The sequence below is a fragment of the Lithobates pipiens genome, unplaced genomic scaffold (assembly GCF_037356315.1).
Source record: "Lithobates pipiens isolate NorthernLeopardFrog02 unplaced genomic scaffold, aLitPip1_a1.2 Scaffold_23, whole genome shotgun sequence".
Taxonomy (NCBI): Eukaryota; Metazoa; Chordata; class Amphibia; order Anura; family Ranidae; genus Lithobates; species Lithobates pipiens.
This window is the reverse complement of record NW_027507785.1, coordinates 89,760,911-89,780,683: the sequence shown is the minus strand read 5'-3', so window position 1 is coordinate 89,780,683 and position 19,773 is coordinate 89,760,911. Positions and strand designations below refer to the sequence as shown.

Below are 19,773 nucleotides of genomic sequence, written 5' to 3'. Positions count from 1 at the left end.
TCCCGCAGCAAACTCGCACGGGACCCTTTTTTTGGTCCGCAACAGAATCTGATCGCATGGGGGTTCACACCATGCGATCCGATTCCTGTGCGAGTCGGCAGATCGCACTGCGATATGCGGACGGATCTGGGGGTGTCATTAACATATCATTGACACTCCCAGCCGTCCGCATAGGGCAGTGTGAACTGCCGGCGGGAGTCATGCGATGTGGGAAAACGCTGCGGATTCGCGGCGTTCCCGCATCGCAGCGGTGTGAACCCGGCCTTAAGGAGTTGGAGTTGTCAGGTGCTGCCTGCAGGCCGCCCATTCATGTCTATGGGGGTTGCAGCGGCTGCAGAGACATGTCCCAATTTGACAGCTGTGCAGGTGCAAGTGAAAGGCCTCAAATGCAGCCAGCAGCTGATTAGCCGGTTGAGACCATCACAGGTAATTTTAGCATACACTACATCAATTAACTAAAGTCACATCAGTGAGAGATTTAGATCAGATTGATTTAGTCCTGTAACCTGCCATTGATCCCTTTTTAGTTTTTACATACAAATTCTTTTTTTTTTTCACACTATAGACTCCATCCTCCACCAGTTATTCATTGTAAGGTTTCTTGGATCTATGGAAGTAAAGACCGATGAGAACCCTGAAGTTGTATATGAAACTATGCGCCAAATCCTAGCTGCACGTGCAATACACAATATCTTCCGCATGACCGAGTCCCACCTCCTCGTGACCTGTGACTGCTTGAAGTGAGTTGTTTTCACATTCCCATTCAATAGCTCAGTATGAGAACAAAGCCAGGTTGCTGTGCAATCTCGTGGGTCAGTTTTATGGTACGAGAGTTAAAGCAGATTTCCACTCACATCTTTTGATTTTTTTATTTTTTTATTTTTTTTAAATAACGTTTACTCTTGCATAATGCATATTTAGCAATTCTTACTCTTACTCACTGCCTAATAATTTATTTTATTGGAAAAAATACCTTTTGATTTTTCCTTTTTGGTGATTCCCATCTTACTTGTGGGCAAGAGAAACCTATAAGCATATTTTTCTGGGATACGGCGCTGCTGTATTCCCAGCATGCACCGCCTGTTGTCGCGCATGCGCAGAAACAGCATGTAGCGCTATGGCGCTCCCATTGACAGATACACCGGGCACGTATGCGCAGCCAGAGGCGTGCCCGCGGCACGGGAGCTGATGCTCATGGGCGGCGGCTGCGATGTCTGCCGGCCACCTGCGACTGCTCCACAGAGAACAGGGATCTGTCAATGTAAACAAACAGATCCCCATTCTGACAGGGGAGTTCAGAGTATTCGTTGGTTCCTAGTAATCTCTCTGTACTCCCAGTCAGTCCACTCCCCCCACAGTTTGAAACACCTCCCAGTGAACACCTTTAACCCCTTGATTGCCCCCTATTGTTAACCCCTTTCCTGTCGACCGAGCAATTGTCAGTTAAACAATGCAATGCCGTATCACAAAAAATGACCTGGTCAGGAAGGGTGTAAAGCCTCTTCTGGGGCTGAAGTGGTTAAAATTAATAACATTTCATCCCCATAGCTCAAATAAGGAATCAATATAGACTCAGCAGAACAGATATGTTATTAAATACTCTAATTAATAAAATTAAATTAAAATTATTTGTGGCACATTCCCAATATAAAAGTGACAAAGTGTTGAATAAATAAACAAATACTAATAGTTGCAATCCATATTCAAAATCAGAAATATATAAACAGTGCCATCAACATTATTTAATTTCTTCCTCAAAGTATGCAGTGAGCTAATTAATCCACTTGTGAAAAATCAAAGAAGGAAAACGTACATTTCAGTGACACATTCCTTAAACCACTATTTCAATGTGTGATTTTTATCCATGTAGTTTTGGATCAAAGTCCAATATATCTTCTGTGCAAAATGATACTATGGTAATCTTCTTTTAATCTTCTTATTCCTGAAATAAATCTTGCTCCCCAATGTTCCCCCCTCGGATTTTGTGCTCACCTCAATTGTTGTGACCTCAAAACTAAATTTTGTCAAAAAAAGCGATTTTTGTCTCTCAGGACTAATGAGATGTCTTTTCTTTCCACAACGTTCATTGACTGACACAGCAGCTCTTCTTGACCTTAGGGTTATATCGCCCCTTTAGGAGAGGACTACGTAGAAAGTGTTAAAACCGCCCAGGGGGCGGTCCTACTGGCTATAACCCCTCACACTGCATCTAGCAGCTCAGTTTTTTTCTGCCTAGTATAGGAGAAGGACCTGGCTCCCCGATGGGACCATTTTCTGCATTTTTGATTCCTATAAGCTTCAATCAACAGCCGGGCTGGGTGACAGGCTGGATAATATAGATCAAGGGTGTCAAAACTTTTTTCAAAGAGGGCCAGATTTGATGAAGTGAACATGTTTGAGGGCCGACCATTTTGTCTGACATTCTTTAAACCATTAAAATTCGGTTTAAGTGTGTTCGTCCGAGCACTAATGCACGGCCCAACAAGAATTCTCTTGCCTTTGTGCTGTGTGTGGTGAATAGATGAGCTCGGGTGTGTTATTTGGATATACCGTATTTAATCGGCTTATACCACACACCTTAACTGTAAACCTTAACTTCAGGGAAAAAAAAAAATCTTACATTTAAAAAAAAAAAAACTGTGAAGCAAAATAAGGGTCAGTGCCCATCTGCAGCCCCCAGCGTATTGCCATGAATGCAGCTCCTACACTGACATGAATTCAGCCCCCCCAGCGTATTGCCATGAATGCAGCCCCCAGCATATTGCCATGAGTGCAGCCCCCGGAGTATTGCCATGAGTGCAGCCCCCGGAGTATTGCCATGAGTGCAGCCCCCAGAGTATTGCCATGAGTGCAGCCTGATTCATGTCCTCTGCAGCCTTGGAGGAGACGGGGAGGGGCGGGCGGGATGAGCGCTGACGGACATACAGGAGAAACTCCTGTTTTTATCGACGGCCTCTTTAATTGAAAGTCCCTCCTCCTGTGATGGACAAAACAGTTGTCCAATGGCAGCACAGGAGACGGGACTTCCTTTTACACAGGACTCTGTGTAAGCAGGAAATACTCCTGTATCCACGGCACTTGTCCCGCCCCCTCCATGGCAGCCAGCATATCTACCTATTGTGGCCCCCGGCGCTCTGGGATTCGTTGGGGGCCACAAAAGATATATATGTCAACATTAGCAGGCGGGCCGTCCGAAACCTGGAACGCGAGCCGGACTTTGGACATGCCTGATATAGATCCTTGTAGTCTCCCCAGCCTGGCCATCGAGCGTGAGCAGGCCCTAGCTACGCGCTGGGTTGGCCACGACATGCCCCATCTATTCCAGGGGCAGCCTGTAGCCTGCAGTATGTTCCGGGACACACATATGACCGGGCTACTGCTATCTGTGTCACAATGTGCCGTGGTCGGCCCTGCTCGGGTGATGGGTCTGTCTGCTGTGGCATGCATCCAGCAGTTCCTGCAGGATGGGTAAGTATGGTTCCACCTGTCTCTGCAGAGTGGAGCAGCTGGGCATTCCCTGGGAGGTCGACTAGAGGGTCTCTCACTCTCCCTTTCTTCTCTCCCTGTCTCTTCCCTTCTCCCCATGCTATGGGCGACTGTTTGATTGGGCACATGGGGATGCGGTGCACGTACCTGGCCGGGGGTCCTCCGGGGGGGGGGGGGCTCTGGATCCTGGCAGGGGGCTACGCTGGGTGTTGGGGGTCTGCTCATCCTCTTCCCTTTTTTCTGTGCCACGGTGGGTTTCTATGTTCTTTGAGCCATGTGGGGAGGCCGCCGCGTGCTCCGTGGCCATTTTCCTGGGGCGCGGCCATTTTGTGGTAGCCACAGCTAGTTTTTTGCCTTCAGCTATTTTCTAGTAGTTCGGTGGCCATTTTCTTGGCACTCTCAGACTTTTTTTTTTTGCTGAGGTGGCCGGCAGCAATTTTCTAGCAGCCTCAGGTGGTTTTGCCTCTAGCACTGGGCGCTTGTTTCATTCTAGAACTGTGCGCTTCCTCACACACACCTCGTGGACTGCACAGGGGAGAGCGGGCAGCCGCACAGCGCAGTACCTGGGTCAGGGTGGTGAGTCTTGCGGGGGGCCTCTCAGTCTGTGGCAGCTAGGAGGGTGGGCATTTTGTGTGACTTGCCTTAGGTCCCTAAGTGGTGATAAGTGAGTGTAGGTCAGCATGGCGTCAGAAGCTAGCGCTTCCTCCCCAGACATCCCTGTGATTGCAACTTGTTCCCCTGCACCTGCGGTGCCCATGGATGCTCTGTTGGTGGCCCTGGAGGCCTTTGTTGCCAGGGTGGAAGTGGCAGGCGGGCGCAAGGGGGATAAAAAACGCCCCCTCCCCCCTCTGTCTTCTGGGGAAAGCTCAGATTCAGACTCGGGCCCCGCTGTGACTGGCAGCCCCTGTTCTGATGTATCAGAGGATGCGGGCCGGGACCATTCGGACAATGAGGATGACTCTGTGTCCAGGTCAGCTCAGGAAAAGGCGCTTGTAGGAGCACTTATTACAGCAGTGTGGGATACCCTAAAAATGGAGGATACGTCGGCGGCATCTACAGAGGTGTCGGTCCCTTTCGGGTCCCACAAGCCGGCCCGCATGCCTAAGGTGTTTTGATACCTAACTTCTTTTGATACGTTTATTTACAAGGAGTGGGGGAAACCGCAGCAGGCCTTTTCAGTCACGAAACTAAACAAACTCTTTTGAGGAGAGTTTCCTGAAGAAATGGACATCTCGTCCGATTGTTGACCCCCCGGTATCCAGGTTAAATAAGGTAACCACGATTCCGGTGGAAGGGACTCCTGCTTTCAAGGACCCTGCTGACAGAAGGGCCGAGGCGGTTGGCAGTCCATGTTGACCGTGGTGGGGTCAGCATTGCGATCAGTGTTAGCCACGGTCCTGGTATCGCAGACGCTGACTGAATGGGCTAAGTTGTTGCACCGTGAATTGGAGAAGAAACGGGCTTCCCCGGTCTGCGTGGAGCTGGCAGACCAGTTAGTACAGGGCCTTAAGTATGTCTGTGATGCGGCCTCAGATATGGCCCCCTTGCTCTCTAGAGCCTCAGTATCAGCAGTAGTGCAACGTCGCCATATTTGGCTGAAATGCTGGCCTGTGGACCAGGCATCTGGCAAGAAAGCACTGGCGGATTTGCCCTTCCAGGGAGAGAGACTATTTGGAGCCTCGCTGAATGACATTATTAAGAATGTTACTGGGGGCTAAAAGTACGTTGCTCCCACAGTCCAGGAAAGGTAAGGAGCCACGCCGTAGGCAAGGGCCCTCCTTTTCTGCTCAGAAACAGATTTTTTGTCCGCCCGGGTCGGCAGATAAGCGTTCCCAGGTGCCTGCTGAAGCGTCCCTGGCTTCGCAAGCCAAACAAGCCTGCGAGCAAATCTGTTACCACATGAAGGTTTTCCCTCACCCGACACTCGGGTGGGGGGTCACCTTCGGGAGTTTGCAGCTCAGTGGACCTCCCTACTTTCTGGCCAGTGGGTCTGCAAACTGGTTTCCTCAGGGTACAAAAGTTTCTTTCTTGTCCGCCAAACAGATTTTTTCCCTCCAATTTTCATCTTCTTCCGGCTCGTCGGGAGGCCTTGTTTGGGGCAGTACAGGACCTGCTACTGCGTGGGGTGATGTTACCTGTACCAACACCAGAAAGGTTTCAGGGGTTCTACTCCAATCTGTTTGTAGTCCCAAAGAAGGAAGGGGTCCGTCCAGTCCTGGACCTCAAGGCCCTCAACAGCTTTGTGAAAGTACAAAGGTTCAGGATGGAATCAGTTTGCTCAGTGGTCACTGCATTCCATCAGGGGGATTTTCTGCCATCCCTGGACATCAAGGACGCATACTTGCATGTCCCCGTATGCATCAAGCATCAGAGGTTTCTGCGATTTGCGATCGAAGATGAACACTACCAATTTGTAGCTCTCCCTTTTGGCCTGGCGTCAGCACCGAGGGTCTTCACCAAGGTGCTAGCCCAAATTTTGGCTTTGCTGAGGTAGAGAGGGGTCGCAATCGTGAGTTACCCGGACGACCTCCTTCTGAGAGCAGCTTCCGCCTCAGAATTAAGGGAGGATGTGGCAATCACCATGCAAACTCTTCGGGAGTTTGGTTGGGTACTGAACCTGCAGAAGTCGGTGCAGGTGCCAACTTAAAGCTTGGAGTATCTGGGCTTGCTTCTGGACTCCTCAGATGTGAGAGTCTTTCTCTCTTTGGACATGTTGCAGAATCTTCAAGCTGCGGTAAAGTTGTTGGTGTCCCGCTGGTGGTCGTTGCTGCGTTTTTTGCATGCGAGTCCTGGGTCTCATGTTAGCCACTTTTGAGGCGGTACCGTATGCTCAATTCCACACTTGAGTCTTTCTAAAGGAGATACTGTTCAATGGGACAAATCTCCGCTGTCCCTGGATTGTCAAATTCGGGTGAGCCAGCTAGTCGGGGAATCCCTGCTCTGGTGGCTGAGGTCACCTGCCCTTCGATCCGGGAAGTTGTTCCTTTGTCTTCATTGGACGGTGATCACAACGGACGCCAGCCTGACCGATTGGGGGGAGTTTGGGGCGTACAGTCAGCCCAGGGTCGGTGGACCCAGGAAGAATCCAGCCTGCCGATCAATGTGCTGGAGCTTCAGGCAATTAGGCGGTGCCTCTCCACATGGTCACAGAGGCTGCAGGGGCGTCCGGTCAGGATCCAGTCGGACAACGTCACGGCGGTGGCGTATGTCAACCATCAAGGAGGAACAAGGAGCACGGCAGCACTGGAGGTCGCTCACATCCTACGGTGGGCAGAGCGGTACGTGCTCTGTCGGCCGTAGAAAATTGGCAAGCAGACTACCTAAGTCAGATGCTGGACTAAGGGGAATGGTCGCTACATCCAGATTCCGCAGAGTGGAGGCCAAGGGGATTCTGGTGATTCTGATTGCCCTAGATTGGCCTCGACGTCCGTGGTATGCCAACATAGTACGAATGGTGGGGGATGTTCCTTGGCGACTGCCGATGTGAGGGGACCTTCTGTCGCAAGGTCTAATATTTCATCCTGCTTTACCGTCACTGCCTTTAACAGCGTGGCTGTTGAAAGCCAGGTGCTAAGGGACCGAGGTCTGTCGGATTCGGTAATATCCACTATGTTGAGGGCACGGAAGTCATCTTCTCTGAAGATTTATCATCGTACATGGAAGGCCTACATCTCCTTGTGTGAGGAGGTGGGGTGGCGTCCGCGTACATATTCACTTTCCACCATTAAGGGGCATATATCGGCTTTGGCTGTCTTTTTTTTTTTTTTTTCCAGCAACCCTTGGCGAGTACGTTTGTTCAGGGGGTTTGACATGTGACCCCTCCGATTCGGCCACCGCTACCTCTGTGGGATTTGAATCTGATGCTCTCGGTGCTTCAGAAACCGCCGTTTGAAAACATTAGGGAGATTCCCTTATTGACACTTTTTCAGAAGGTGGTCTTTCTAGTGGCCATTATATCTGCCGGGAGGGTTTCTGAGTTGGCGGCCTTGTCTTGCAAGTCTCCCTACTTGATCCTTCACAAGGATAAGATGGTGCTGCATCCTCAGCCTTAGCTTCTTTTGCAAAGGTTGTTTTGGACTTTCATCTAAATGAGAACATTGTGCTTCCATCCTTATGTCCTCGGCCGTCGCACCCTAAAGAGGTGGCTTTGCATTCCCTGGACGTGGTCTGGGCTCTGCGGGTGTATCTGTCTGCTCCGGCTCCTTTTCGGAGGTTGGACTCGCTGTTTGTATCGGTGGCTGGTCCAAAGAAGGGATTGGCTGTCTCCACGGCCACCATCTCTCAGTGGATCAGACAGACTGTAGTTTAGGCTTATGCCATAAGGGGACAGGCGCCTCCCATTCCTGTCACGGCGCATTCTACCAGGGCAATTGGTGCCTCTTGGGCTTTCTGACATCAAGCGTCCATTTCTCAGGTGTGTAAGGCAGTAACCTGGTCGTCCATTCACACTTTTCCTAAATTTTACAAGGTTGATGTGAGTGCATCTTCAGATGCTTGCTTCGGCCGCAAGGTTTTGCAGGTGACTGTTTAAGGTTGAAACTCCTCCGTTGAAGAGCTCTGGCTGTTTTGGGTGGAGTTATTGTTGTTTGCTGTTCCCACCACTCATTTCTTTGACACTGCTTGGGGACGTCCCTAAGGTCAAGAAGAGCTGCTGTGTCTGTCAATGAACAATAGAGAAAATTAGGATTTTTGTACTCACCGTAAAATCCTTTTCTCTGAAGTTCATTGACGGACACATCACCCACCCCTCCTATTTGTGTTTGTACTGCTTTTGATAAACTGAGCTGCTTGGTGCAGTGTGAGGGGTTATAGCCAGTAGAGCTGCCCCCTGGGCGGTACTGTGCAAGTGTTTTTAACACTTTCTGCCTAGTCCTCTCCTAAAGGGTGGATATAACCCTAAAGTTAAGAAGAGCTGCTGTGTCCGTCAATTAACTTAATTTATCTCCTTCCAGTTTCTCTGTATGTGTCTCCAAATGGCAGTGATTAACGAGTGCATGCAAAAGATTAGAGGCTCCACATAGTGCTTAAACTTTTTAAAACTTTATTAAAATAAATATATTGCATTCCAGTGTACAGCGTTATTTAAATCCACAACTCTGTGACAACAGCTCCTTGCTTTGCTAATGGGCATCTCAGCGGCTTGTTCCACCATATGCCCCTCCCCTACACATTGCGTCACAGGGTCACGTGACTTCCTCAGGGGGATATCTTATTGCATTGTGATTTTTATTATCTTTCTCTTATATGTTGTTTTCATTTTCAGATTGATTGATCCACAAACACAAGTTACACGATTAAGGGTGAGTGTTTATACTGTGGTTGTCTTTATGTGGTGCTTCCTCTAGTGGAAGAAAATATTAAAAACGCTTTCAATAGGGATAAAGATAAATGTATGCAAGCAACCAAATTTATGCTTGTCTCTCTAATGTATTAGTAGCATTTGATTTAACAAAGTTTGATATTGTTTCCTCTACAGTTCCCATTGCCAAATGTGGTTTTGTACTCCACGCATCAGGAAAACAAGCGGTTATTTGGGTTTGTTCTGCGTACAGCAGGAGGACGTTCAGAAGGTCGCCCTGTTTCCGTGTGTTATATTTTTGAGTCAAACAATGAGGGAGAAAAGGTACACATAACATACTTTGTAGTAGAATTTTGATATTTCTGAACATCATCCAGATAATAACATTCCCTTTTACATCGATTTCAAAACTGTATCAGATGTGGATTGACAGTCACGGCCACAATATGATACTTGTATTTGTTTCTAGCCCTGCCAGTGTCAGAATTGAATATCTGTTTATCATGTGTTCGCAGATTTGTGACTCTGTTGGTCTAGCTAAGCAGATTGCACTCCACGCTGAATTGGTATGTATATTCCTGACTTATAAGCGATCCTGTGGTTATGGTATCTACAAACCCTGCAATATCTTACACTTTTTTTCCCAAAGGACCGAAAAGCCTCTGAGAAACAGAAAGAAATCGAGAAAGTCAAAGAAAAGCAAGAAAAGGAAATCAGCAAACAGAAACAGATAGAAAAGGTAATATGAGGATACCTTGGAGCACTGGCTGCTTTAAAGGCGCAGGGGCTAACCAGAGTTAGCCATTGATCAAAGCACAGACTCAATCAGTATTAAACACAAAAGCAAACATTTATTATATTGCAACTTATCAATTCTTAAATGTGATGGCTGCATTCATTTTCTTTTTTAGGCTTTCTTTCCCTTATTTTCATCTGGTGATCTGGCCAGCAAGTCTGTTGTTTTTCAGCAAAACAATCTCTCTTGCAAATGTAGCAGTTACCGTGTTGATCAAAACATTTACCACTGACAAGGGGTGCCTACAATGGTCAGCTTTTATTTATTCGTGTAAAACCCTTATTCAAAAGACAAAAGTGTTTGCTGTAACTGCAGTGTGAGCTGGAGTGTGACGTCAATTTGTTAGTGTATCTAAATTTGCTAGTACATATAACATTCCCCTCCCCTAGACTGAGTGTGTTGCAGGCCAGATAACCAGGGGAAAACAGAGGAGGGAAATGAAAACTAAAAAAAGAAAAAAGAAAACTAATGCAGTCATCAAATCTGATTGGTAAGCTGCAATATATTCCATTTTTGGTTTAGAGTTTAAAACCACTTTCAGTTCCTTGTTTACAATTTTAAGAAATCAGTAAAACATTGTATTTGGTGGTCTTGACATTTCAGTCCTGTATATGTATGCTCCTGTGTAATAGTAATGGTTTCTTTTGTGAAAAGATGGCCATTAATAGAAATCAAATAGCTCTTTAAGTTATATTTCCGTTCTACCTGATTATTACTAGCAGAACTATAGCTGTGATCAAAACTAAACCTGTAATGTAAAATGGCTTCAGCTCTGCTCTACACCCACAGGAGAGGTCCCTTGGAAATGTTCCGCCCCCTAGTGGGCTTGATCCTTGAGGAAGCCTGGATCATTAAGCCCACTAGGGGGGAAAATTAATCCGAGGGACCTTTCCTGGGTGGGTGGAGAGCAGAGCTGAAGCCATCTTACTTTACTGTTTTGGTTTTGGTCATGGTGAGTCAGCGTCCTGTGTGCGATCAGTTGCCATTTTTCTGAATAAATTGTTCCTGAACACCACTAGAGGGTGCTGTTGGGAAATCTCACTGCTTTGGGCTGACTATGAAGAACTCAATGAGATGAATATACAGAACTAAGAGATTATGGGCCAGGCTGTTTCAAATGGGATTATCTTCAGGAAGGTTGACCCATCATTCTTTCAGAGGTCGTAAGGAAAACTGTAAATGTATGATCCCTAGTAAAAGGATAGTGCTATATTAAGGATGTCTTCTGTCTTAGTGCCAAACCCTATGTGACAATATTATTTACAAGAAAGGCGTGGGAGCATGTGCCACCTTTCCAGATTTGCCAATTCTTATTACTAATCTCATATTGTATACATATTTTTGAGACCCATAGATTGATGCTCACACAAAGTTGCGAATGCATACAACATGGACTTCAATGATATGTCTGTATGCTTTAACTTCTATTTTAAACACCAATGTGAAGACCTCCGCACCTTTATAACAAAACCCATAATAACTTTTTTTCCTGGTGTCTTTGGTCAAGTGACATCACAGGTTCTCTTTGCCCTCCTTTTCCCTCATTGGTTGGGGATTCCTGAATGCTGAAGAGAGAGTGGTGCTGCTTCTGCAGCATTCTCCTATCAGTCCAGGGAAGGGAGGACTGAGCCATGACACCCTGAGCCTATAGAAAGTAGGTGAATGATACTGGGAGTCCTTCAACCAGGAAGAGGAGTGATTCTAAATTTGTTGACAGGTTTGGCTGCAGGGGAGAGCACTGGATATAGGGTGAGTATTGCAACTGTGGACTGACATTTCTACTTTTATGCCCAAGCTGGAGTTGGACTTTAAAGTATATAGCAATACTATTAATGCACTCACTGTATCTAAGAGTCTGGTTGCTATGGGCAACTACATTTACACCCTGTTTTCTTTGCAACAGCATTAATCAGCCTTTATGTTTGAGGAACCTCTTGTGAAATTTATATATATATATATATATATATATATATATATATATATATATATATATATATATATATATATATAATAATCTCTGTCTCACAAGTGTGTCTTGCCTACAGTCAAGCATGGTGGTGGGAGTGTCATTGTCTGGGGCTGCATGAGTGCTGCCGACACTGGGGAGCTACAGTTCATTCAGGGATCCATGTATGCCAACATGTACTGTGACATACGGAAGCAGAGCATGATCCCCTCCCCTCAGAGACTGGGTCGCAGGGCAGTATATTCCAACATAACGACCCCAAACACACACCACCAAAACGACCACTGCCTTGCTAAATAAGCTGAGGGTAAAGGTGATCGATTGGCCAAGTATTTCCGGCAGACTAGGTCAGACGGTCTTCCTGACAGACTTTCGGCAGAGTTCCGACGGACTTTCCAAACGAACGGACTTGCCCACACACGGACAGACTAAGTCCGTTCGAAAGTACATTAGTTTTGAACGTGATGACGTAAGACGGGACTAAAAAAGGAAGTTCAATAGCCAGTAGCCAATAGCTGCCCTTACGTCATATTTGGTCCGTCGGACCAGCATACAGACGAACGGTTTTCCCGTTGGTAATTGAATCCCTCAGACAGATTTGAAACATGTTCTATTTCTAGGTCAGTCTGATTAGCCCACACACGATCGGATTGTCTGACAGACTGATTCCTTCGGACCTAGTCTGCCGGAAAAGTCCGGTCGTTTGTAAATGGCATGAGTGAAAATGTCCAAATTGGGCTCAAAGTGTCAATATTTTGTGTGGCCACCATTATTTTTTAACACTGCCTTAACCCTCTTGGGCATGGAGTTCACCAGAGCTTCACAGGTTGCCACTGCAGTCCTCTTCCACTCCTCCATGATGACATCACAGAGCTGGTGGATGTTAGAGACCTTGCGCTCCTCCACCTTCCATTGAGGATGCCCCACAGATGCTCGATAGGGTTTAGGTCTGGAGACCTACTTGGCCAATCTATCACCTTTACCCTCAGCTTCTTTAGCAGGGCAGTGGTCGTCTTGGAGGTGTGTTTGGGGTCGTTATCATTTTGGAATACTGCCCTGCGGCCCAGTCTCCGAAGGGAGGGGGATCATGCTTTGCTTCAGTATCTCACAGTAGCTCCCCAGTGCCGGCAGCACTCATGCAGCCCCAGACCATGACACTTCCACCACCATGCTTGACTGTAGACGAGACACACTTTCTTTGTACTCCTCACCTGGTTGCCACCACACGCCGGACACCATATGAACCAAATAAGCTTATCTCAGTCTCATCAGACCCCACAGGACATGGTTCCAGTAATCCATGTCCTGCTTGTCTTGAGCAAACTGTTTGTGAGCTTTCTTGTGCATCATCTTTAGAAGAGGCTTCCTTCTGGGACGACAGCCATGCAGACCAATTTAATGCAATGTGTGGCATATGGTCTGAGCACTGACAAGCTGACCCCTCACCCCTTCAACCTCTGCAGCAATGCTGGCAGCACGCATACATCTATTTCCCAAAGATGACCTCTGGATATGACGCCGATCACGTGCACTCGACTTCTCAGGTTGACCATGGTGAGGCCTGTTCTGAGTGGAACCTGTCCTGTTAAACCGCTGTATGGTCTTGGCCACCATGCTGCAGCTCACTTTCAGGGTCTTGGCAATCTTCGTAAAAGCCTAGGCCATCTTTATGAAACCAGGGAGGGAACATGGCTAATTGGGACATTTTCACTCACTTTTGTTGCCATCAGTTTAGACATTAATGACTGCGTGTTGAGTTATTTTGAGGGGACAGCAAATTTACACTGTTATACAAGCTGTACACTCACTACTTTTACAGCAAAGTAGCAAAGTGTAATTTCTTCAGTGTTGTTGTATAAAAAGATATAATAAAATATTTACAAAAATGTGAGGGGTGTACTCACTTTTGTAACAAAATCATATTGTAATTTGAGGTTATTAAAAATGACATTTCCCTTTCAATCTGCTGCTGCACTTTTCTGTAAAATACAATATGGAATCCTGCAGGATTTATTTAAACAGAAGCCTCTGTGTGCACAACCCAGATGCCCTGTGCACACAGCCCACAGCAGGGCCTGCTCTCCCATGGCTATCCAGTGTTCAGTGGCCTGTTGGGGTCCAGGCCGCGTGACGCAGGTGGGTGAGTGAACGAGGCTTAATTTTCTATTTGCGGCCACTTGCGTAGCCACCTGGGCTTCACCCCTTGTGGGATCAGCTGTGGTGTTTACCATAACACCAGAGAAATGTTAATTAGTTTAAACTTGGATGCAAAGATTTGTTCATCCCATGATGCTTTGAATGGTGAAAAGCTTTGTTTTTGTCACTTAAAGAGGAAGTAAACCCTGATGAGTTTACTTCCTCTTTTTTTTCCCTGCAAAGGTAAAGCATAATGGACTACTATGCATCGCATAGTAGCCCATTATGTGTCACTTACCTGACACAGGAGCCAGTGAAGTCGCCGCTGTCCCCTGTAGTCCGCCGCATCCATCTTGCTGGTGGCGTCTCGCAGCTCCGCCACTGTCATTCGGCGAAGCCGCGATGACGTCACTCCCGCGCATGCGCACAGGAGTCGACAAATGCGGCAGCTCCGTTCTTGGAACTGCCGCGATCAGTGCGCCTGCGCGCCGCTGTCTACGGCGCATGCGCCGTAGACAGCGGTGCCCGTTTTCGGGCAAATATCTCCTAAACCATATAGATTTAGGAGATATTGCTTGGACCTACAGGTAAGCCTTAATCTAGGCTTACCTGTAGGTCAAAGTGGTTTGTAAGGGTTTACAACCACTTTAAATGAGGATTCTGGTGTTAAGTGAGGTCTGCTGGTGCTGTATGGAGTTGGAACTGCAGGATAAGGCGGGTCCTCTTTTATAGAATTGTGAGCAGACACTGGTGGGCTCCTAAATAAAGCCGTTTCCTCCTGTTGCAGATGCAAGAGTGACACGCTGCTTGGCAGATTGACGAGTCAGGTCTCTTTCCAGTGGCCGATCTGTAACATAAGGGCTCTGCAGAAAAGCTTGCTTGATCACCCCTGCCCCCATCAGGCCACGGACAAGCACTGGTCTGCAGCCCTGGGTCTGGGGTTGGGGAACCCTGGTGTTCAGAACGCCCTCCAGATATGTAATTTCCTGCTTGTGTGATTGGCTTAATGATTTTCCCAGAAGTCTGCACTAAGATACAAGTCATATTTCAGGCATCCCCTGCAACAAGATTTTAATTTTTGGTGAGATACTTCCAAAGGGAAATCACATCTAAAGGGATGCAGACCCTGACACTTTCCTTATTAGAGCCTTGCAAGTGCATCAGCTGATTGTTAATTATAAAGATACTGCCATTATATTCACTTACCACATGGACACAGGAAAACAGCTTTTTCTTCAGAATAACAAAAGGTTGAACTCTGCAACAAACTGTTTAAATCCCTGCAATGTACATAATCACCCTGAGGGGATTTTTTTTTTTTGCGTCAAAATTAGAGTTACTCTTTTTAAAGTTCAGAAAAAGAAATACGTATTGCTAACCCACAATTAAAATATGTTACTGTAAAAATGACCGTTTCATTATTGCCAGATACTACAGCTGGTGTTCTTCTGGTCCCGCAAATGATGGCTCTAGCTATAGTATAGTGCATTGATGTTCTTCCCTTCATTAATTTACAAAAAGCCTTTTTACACAATGAATGGTGTTCTGTGAATGGTCAAGGGAAGATCCTATTGTCTGCTTGAGAAGCAGTGCCATTCTGTTCAGCATTTAGAATTAATAAAGAATATAGAAAGGAATCTTTTGCTACAAGCAGCACTGACCAATGCAGAGGGTTTCACACGAGTGCCATATGCCTCTAAAATATATTTTTAATGTTCTTTCTTCTAGGACTTGGAAGAGCAAAGTCGCTTAATCGCTGCTTCCAGTAGACCCAATCAGGCAAGCACAGAAGGACAGTTTGTAGTCCTCAACTCCAGCCAATCAGAAGACAGCGAGCCCAGCGAAGACGGAAAAAAGAAACGAGAGTCAGAGGCATGAGAGCAGAAACAAGCAAAGACTTACCGGCAGTTGATGCTACGGCACAATTAGCATGTGAGGCAGAGAGATATACCAGAGCTCTTTTCTATTATTATTTGATTATTCTGAAAGCCTTTTTAATGAATATATGCAGCCGTGCGTTATTTGCCCTTAAAATCCGAATTTGTGACATATACAAGGACACTTGATCGCACTACAGAGCGATGTCAGATTTTTGTCATTTCTTTTGCTCTGAAATGCTCCAACAGACTGTAGATTTGGTGTTTTTATGTCTTTTTTTCTGGTTTCCTTCGTCTCTTAGGCTTGTAACTGGGAGCGGGAGTTGTTCTATTTTCCCTTTATACTCTCTCATTGTTGGTTTTTGAACAATGCAGATTTTCTGTATAAATTATTAGCTTTTAAATAATTTAAGAATGATATGGATTAAAGAGGTTCTCCAGGAAACAGCTGCTTTCAGATAAGGGTCCGGATTTTACATCAGCCTTCCATTGAATACCCTAAACCACTGATCCCCCTTTCTCCACTAATGACCTATTTCCCAGATAACCTCTTTAATCACAAGCAAATCTTTTCTTGTTCTCTACAGAACCATTAGATTTATCTTATTTATAAGGATGTGAGGAACTCCTGTGAGGGATATATCTGAATTTTAGCCCACCACATCTAACCTGTTTTTGTACAGTATAAGAAGGTTTCTTCAACATGAGGCATTGATCCCTTCAGGATAACTGAAACACAAGAAAGGGTCGGCAGTTCCTGATTACATTGAAAGTCGATACAGCTAAAAGTGAAAGGCAACTTTTGTCATCATCATAAAGTCCCTGAATGATCGTATGTTTCTTATTTTGCTAGTGTGCATTAGGTCAAGAGCACACAAGCCAAGGAATCTTGAAGAATGTTATTGAGTTTCAGCCAAAGGGAATTTTGCACACTTGTGTCATTTAGGGGCTATGCTTCAAAAATTATTATTGTTGGGAGTTAATTAGGGGCTATGCACTAAAAACTATTATTGTTGTGGTTTAATAAAAAAAATGCATTTATGTTTTCAAATTTGCAGTTTTTAGCTATTTACAGTTGATACATCTTCTTTAGTCCCTAAATCCCTGCTAAATTTTATTAAGTGTAAGCATTAACAGCTAAGCTTTATAGTCGGGGGCCTCAGTAGATAGGACCATGGCTGGTTAACATGCAAAGAATGAGCAAATTTCAGGTGTAACATCTTTTGTTTTTATGGGGCTTTTCCAGAGAAGAGTTAAACTTTCTACTTACAGAAAAGCTAATAACTTAGGAAGCTGTAAGAAAGCTGAGGGCTTTGTGACAGCTGAGCCCATATCTGATGCCCAGAGTCTTTTTCCCCAGTTAAGGTGGCTTGGTTGTTGGGGAACGGTATATCACAGGTAACCATACACCTTTACCAAGAACCAGTCATCTCCTCCTGGTTTATCTCAGTTAAGGGGTTGGGTCTTATGCTGTTGCAGTTCTCTAGTGGTGGGAGGAATATTGCCAATTGTTGGTATTAGTGGAAGGAAAAGTGCCCTATCATTGGTATTGACAAGAAGAATTTTGCCAATCATTGGTATAAGTGGGATGAATATTTCCGTGTCATTGGTGTCAGTGGGAGTAATAGTGCCTCGTTGTTGTCAGTGGAATGAAAATACCCCAAGGGTTGGATAAAGTCAATGGGCCTTATCTTGCCCACAGCCGCAGCTTGGAGATCACTGCTTCAGAGGAAAACAGTGTTGAATGAGCTACAGGACTGCAGACCTCCTTCTGAAAATGTGAGTTTTATCTTCACTGTCATTGACCAGAGCAGTCAGAACAGCTGATCTGCATACTTGTTCCAGACGCAAAGTACTGATGCTAGAAGATCGGCATGACGGCCAGAAAACTAAAATTTTTCAAACCGTCCTCCTCTTAATGTGGGATTTTCTTGGATAACCTCCCATACTACCACAAAAGGCCCTTTGCTCTTAGTGAGTTTTTTTAATGTTTTATGTATGTACTTTATATGGTAATAGCCTTTTACAGTGTTTTGTTGAGGTTCTGTGTTTGTATTGTACATGATGAACATGTAACGAAGTGGGATGTAATTTGCGATATCCTCGTGATTAGGAGGAGGTTCAGTGACTAACCATTAAATAGAGGAAATATGTGCCTTACAGATAAACTCTGTAGGATAGTGACAATGTGATCTTTTGAAGATGAGCTCCAGGCAAGCTGTTAAATACATATTTATTTAAAATACCTAGAAGTGAGCAGTTTTACCCATCCAAGGTTTTGTTATTCCGTTTAGCCAGGTTTGTGATCTAGGTATCACCAAACTGTACAAGCAGAAAGCTGCAAACAAGGACATAAAATAAAAATCTTCAATATGTTAATTTATCACTGAGCACAATAGCTCCAGTTGGGCAACTCTCCACAAAATAAGAGCATCACTTGAAGATTGGGTTATCCTAGGATTAAAAATTCACATGTGTACAGTCTAATGGAGGTGCCGTACAAACAACCAAAATTTATAAAATTTGTCAATGATAAAAACTGGTATTCCACTGACTGAATACGTACAGCAAAGGTACGCGTCTTTGTCAGCATTGATGTTGTTACTTGATGCCCATTTCAATACTAATAAAATAAAATGGTTCACAGCAGGAAAACAAAACCACCGGTGCATTTCGGGGTCAAACTCTCCTTTACTTTAGGGCTCTGTTTTAAAAAATGGTGGGAATGTCTCATAATATGTCTGTATTTTTAAGTTTTTTCGTATCTACAAAAACTTTAATAAAATAAAAACTAAAAAATGGTGTGACTCTTATGCCACGTACACACGACCGGACTTTCCGGCAGACTAGGTCCGATGGTCTTCCCGAAGGACTTTCAGCGGAGATCCGATGGACTTTCCGAATGAACGGACTTTTCCACACAGAATCCCACCAAAGTCTGTCAGATTCTAACATGATGACCTACGACCGGACTAGAATAAGCCAGTAGCCAATAGCTGCCCTAGCGTCGGTTTTTGTCCGTCGGACTAGCATACAGACGAACGGATTTCTCCATAGGAACTGGGTCCGGCGGAAAAATTTGAAACCTGTTCGATTTCTAAAGTCCGTCAGATTTTTGGACAGCAAAGGTCTGATGGAGCCAACACACGATCGAATTGTCCGACGGATTTGTTCTGTTTGGACCTTTGCTGTCAAAGTCCGGTCGTTTGTACGCGGCATCAGGATGACATAATCAGCAAGAATGATTTTTTTTTTTTTTGATGGTGTGAAAGTCACAGAACACCTTGAACCCGAGTCACAAAAAACAGATTTTTCAACTGCTTAGGATCAAGGTGTCCTGTGACATTCACACCATCAAATAATTATCCCTGGTGATTATGCCACCTCAAAAGCCCCATTATCTTTTTAAACCAAACCCCGAAGGAAGAGAGAGTTTGTTTGACCCCACCCACTGCACATAAATGTTCATGGTGGATGAGGTTTCTGTGTTGAGAGCACAGTGACCAAATCTCTAGATTTAATTGGGCTCCCAATCATGTGACAATTGGGACAGATAATCACAGTGGTCATGTGATCAGCACGTCTGTCTAATTACCCCCAAATTTGATCAATTTAAAAGGCTGTAGTGGGCAAACGAAAAGGGGTTATTGAATACATAACTGCTTTTGTGTTTTTATATGTGCCTGGAGTTCAGCTTTAATTGTCTGTCTTTTAAATGTTGGTCGGTTGGATCCATACGACTATAAGACCCAGTAGGGGAGATTTACTAAAATAAGTGGACACCCTATTTGGTGCAGCTGTGAATAGTAACCAGTCAGCTTCTATGTTTTATTATCACAGCTTAACTGAACAAGCTGACGCTAGAAGCTGATTGGTTAGTATGCACAGCTGCACCAGATTCTGAAACCCCCTTTTGTCTACTTCAGAGAAGTCTATTCAGGTTGGATTATGAAGTTCTAGCTGGCTGCAGTGTAAATCACAGTTTTTATGTTCGACGTAGTAATATCTTTATGTGTTACAGATTTATGGATGCAGAGAATCAACAAAATTCCTTTTTATTTTTTATTTCTGTTGAATCTTTAGTGTGTTTATTCTCCAATGGTGGCCAATTGTTGATAGATCTACAAAGGATCCAACATTAAATCAGCAGCAACTTACCTAACACAAGGCCTGATATATGTATTATCCCAGTGGCTCCAAAAACTCAAATGCT

The 19,773-nt window shown here is 45.2% G+C and overlaps 1 protein-coding gene across 1 annotated transcript in view; it reads left to right on the top strand.

The window, feature by feature from the left end:
* APPL1 (adaptor protein, phosphotyrosine interacting with PH domain and leucine zipper 1) overlaps positions 1–16,605 on the top strand; it is a 64,500-nt gene extending 47,895 nt beyond the window's left edge. Inside the window, exons 17-22 of the mRNA XM_077452027.1 lie at positions 566–740; positions 8,750–8,786; positions 8,963–9,109; positions 9,301–9,351; positions 9,435–9,524; positions 15,412–16,605. Coding sequence (XP_077308153.1) covers positions 566–740; positions 8,750–8,786; positions 8,963–9,109; positions 9,301–9,351; positions 9,435–9,524; positions 15,412–15,561 — 650 coding nt within the window. The 3' untranslated portion in view covers positions 15,562–16,605. The remainder of the gene's footprint in view (positions 1–565; positions 741–8,749; positions 8,787–8,962; positions 9,110–9,300; positions 9,352–9,434; positions 9,525–15,411) is intronic.
* Positions 16,606–19,773: the final 3,168 nt, after the last annotated feature.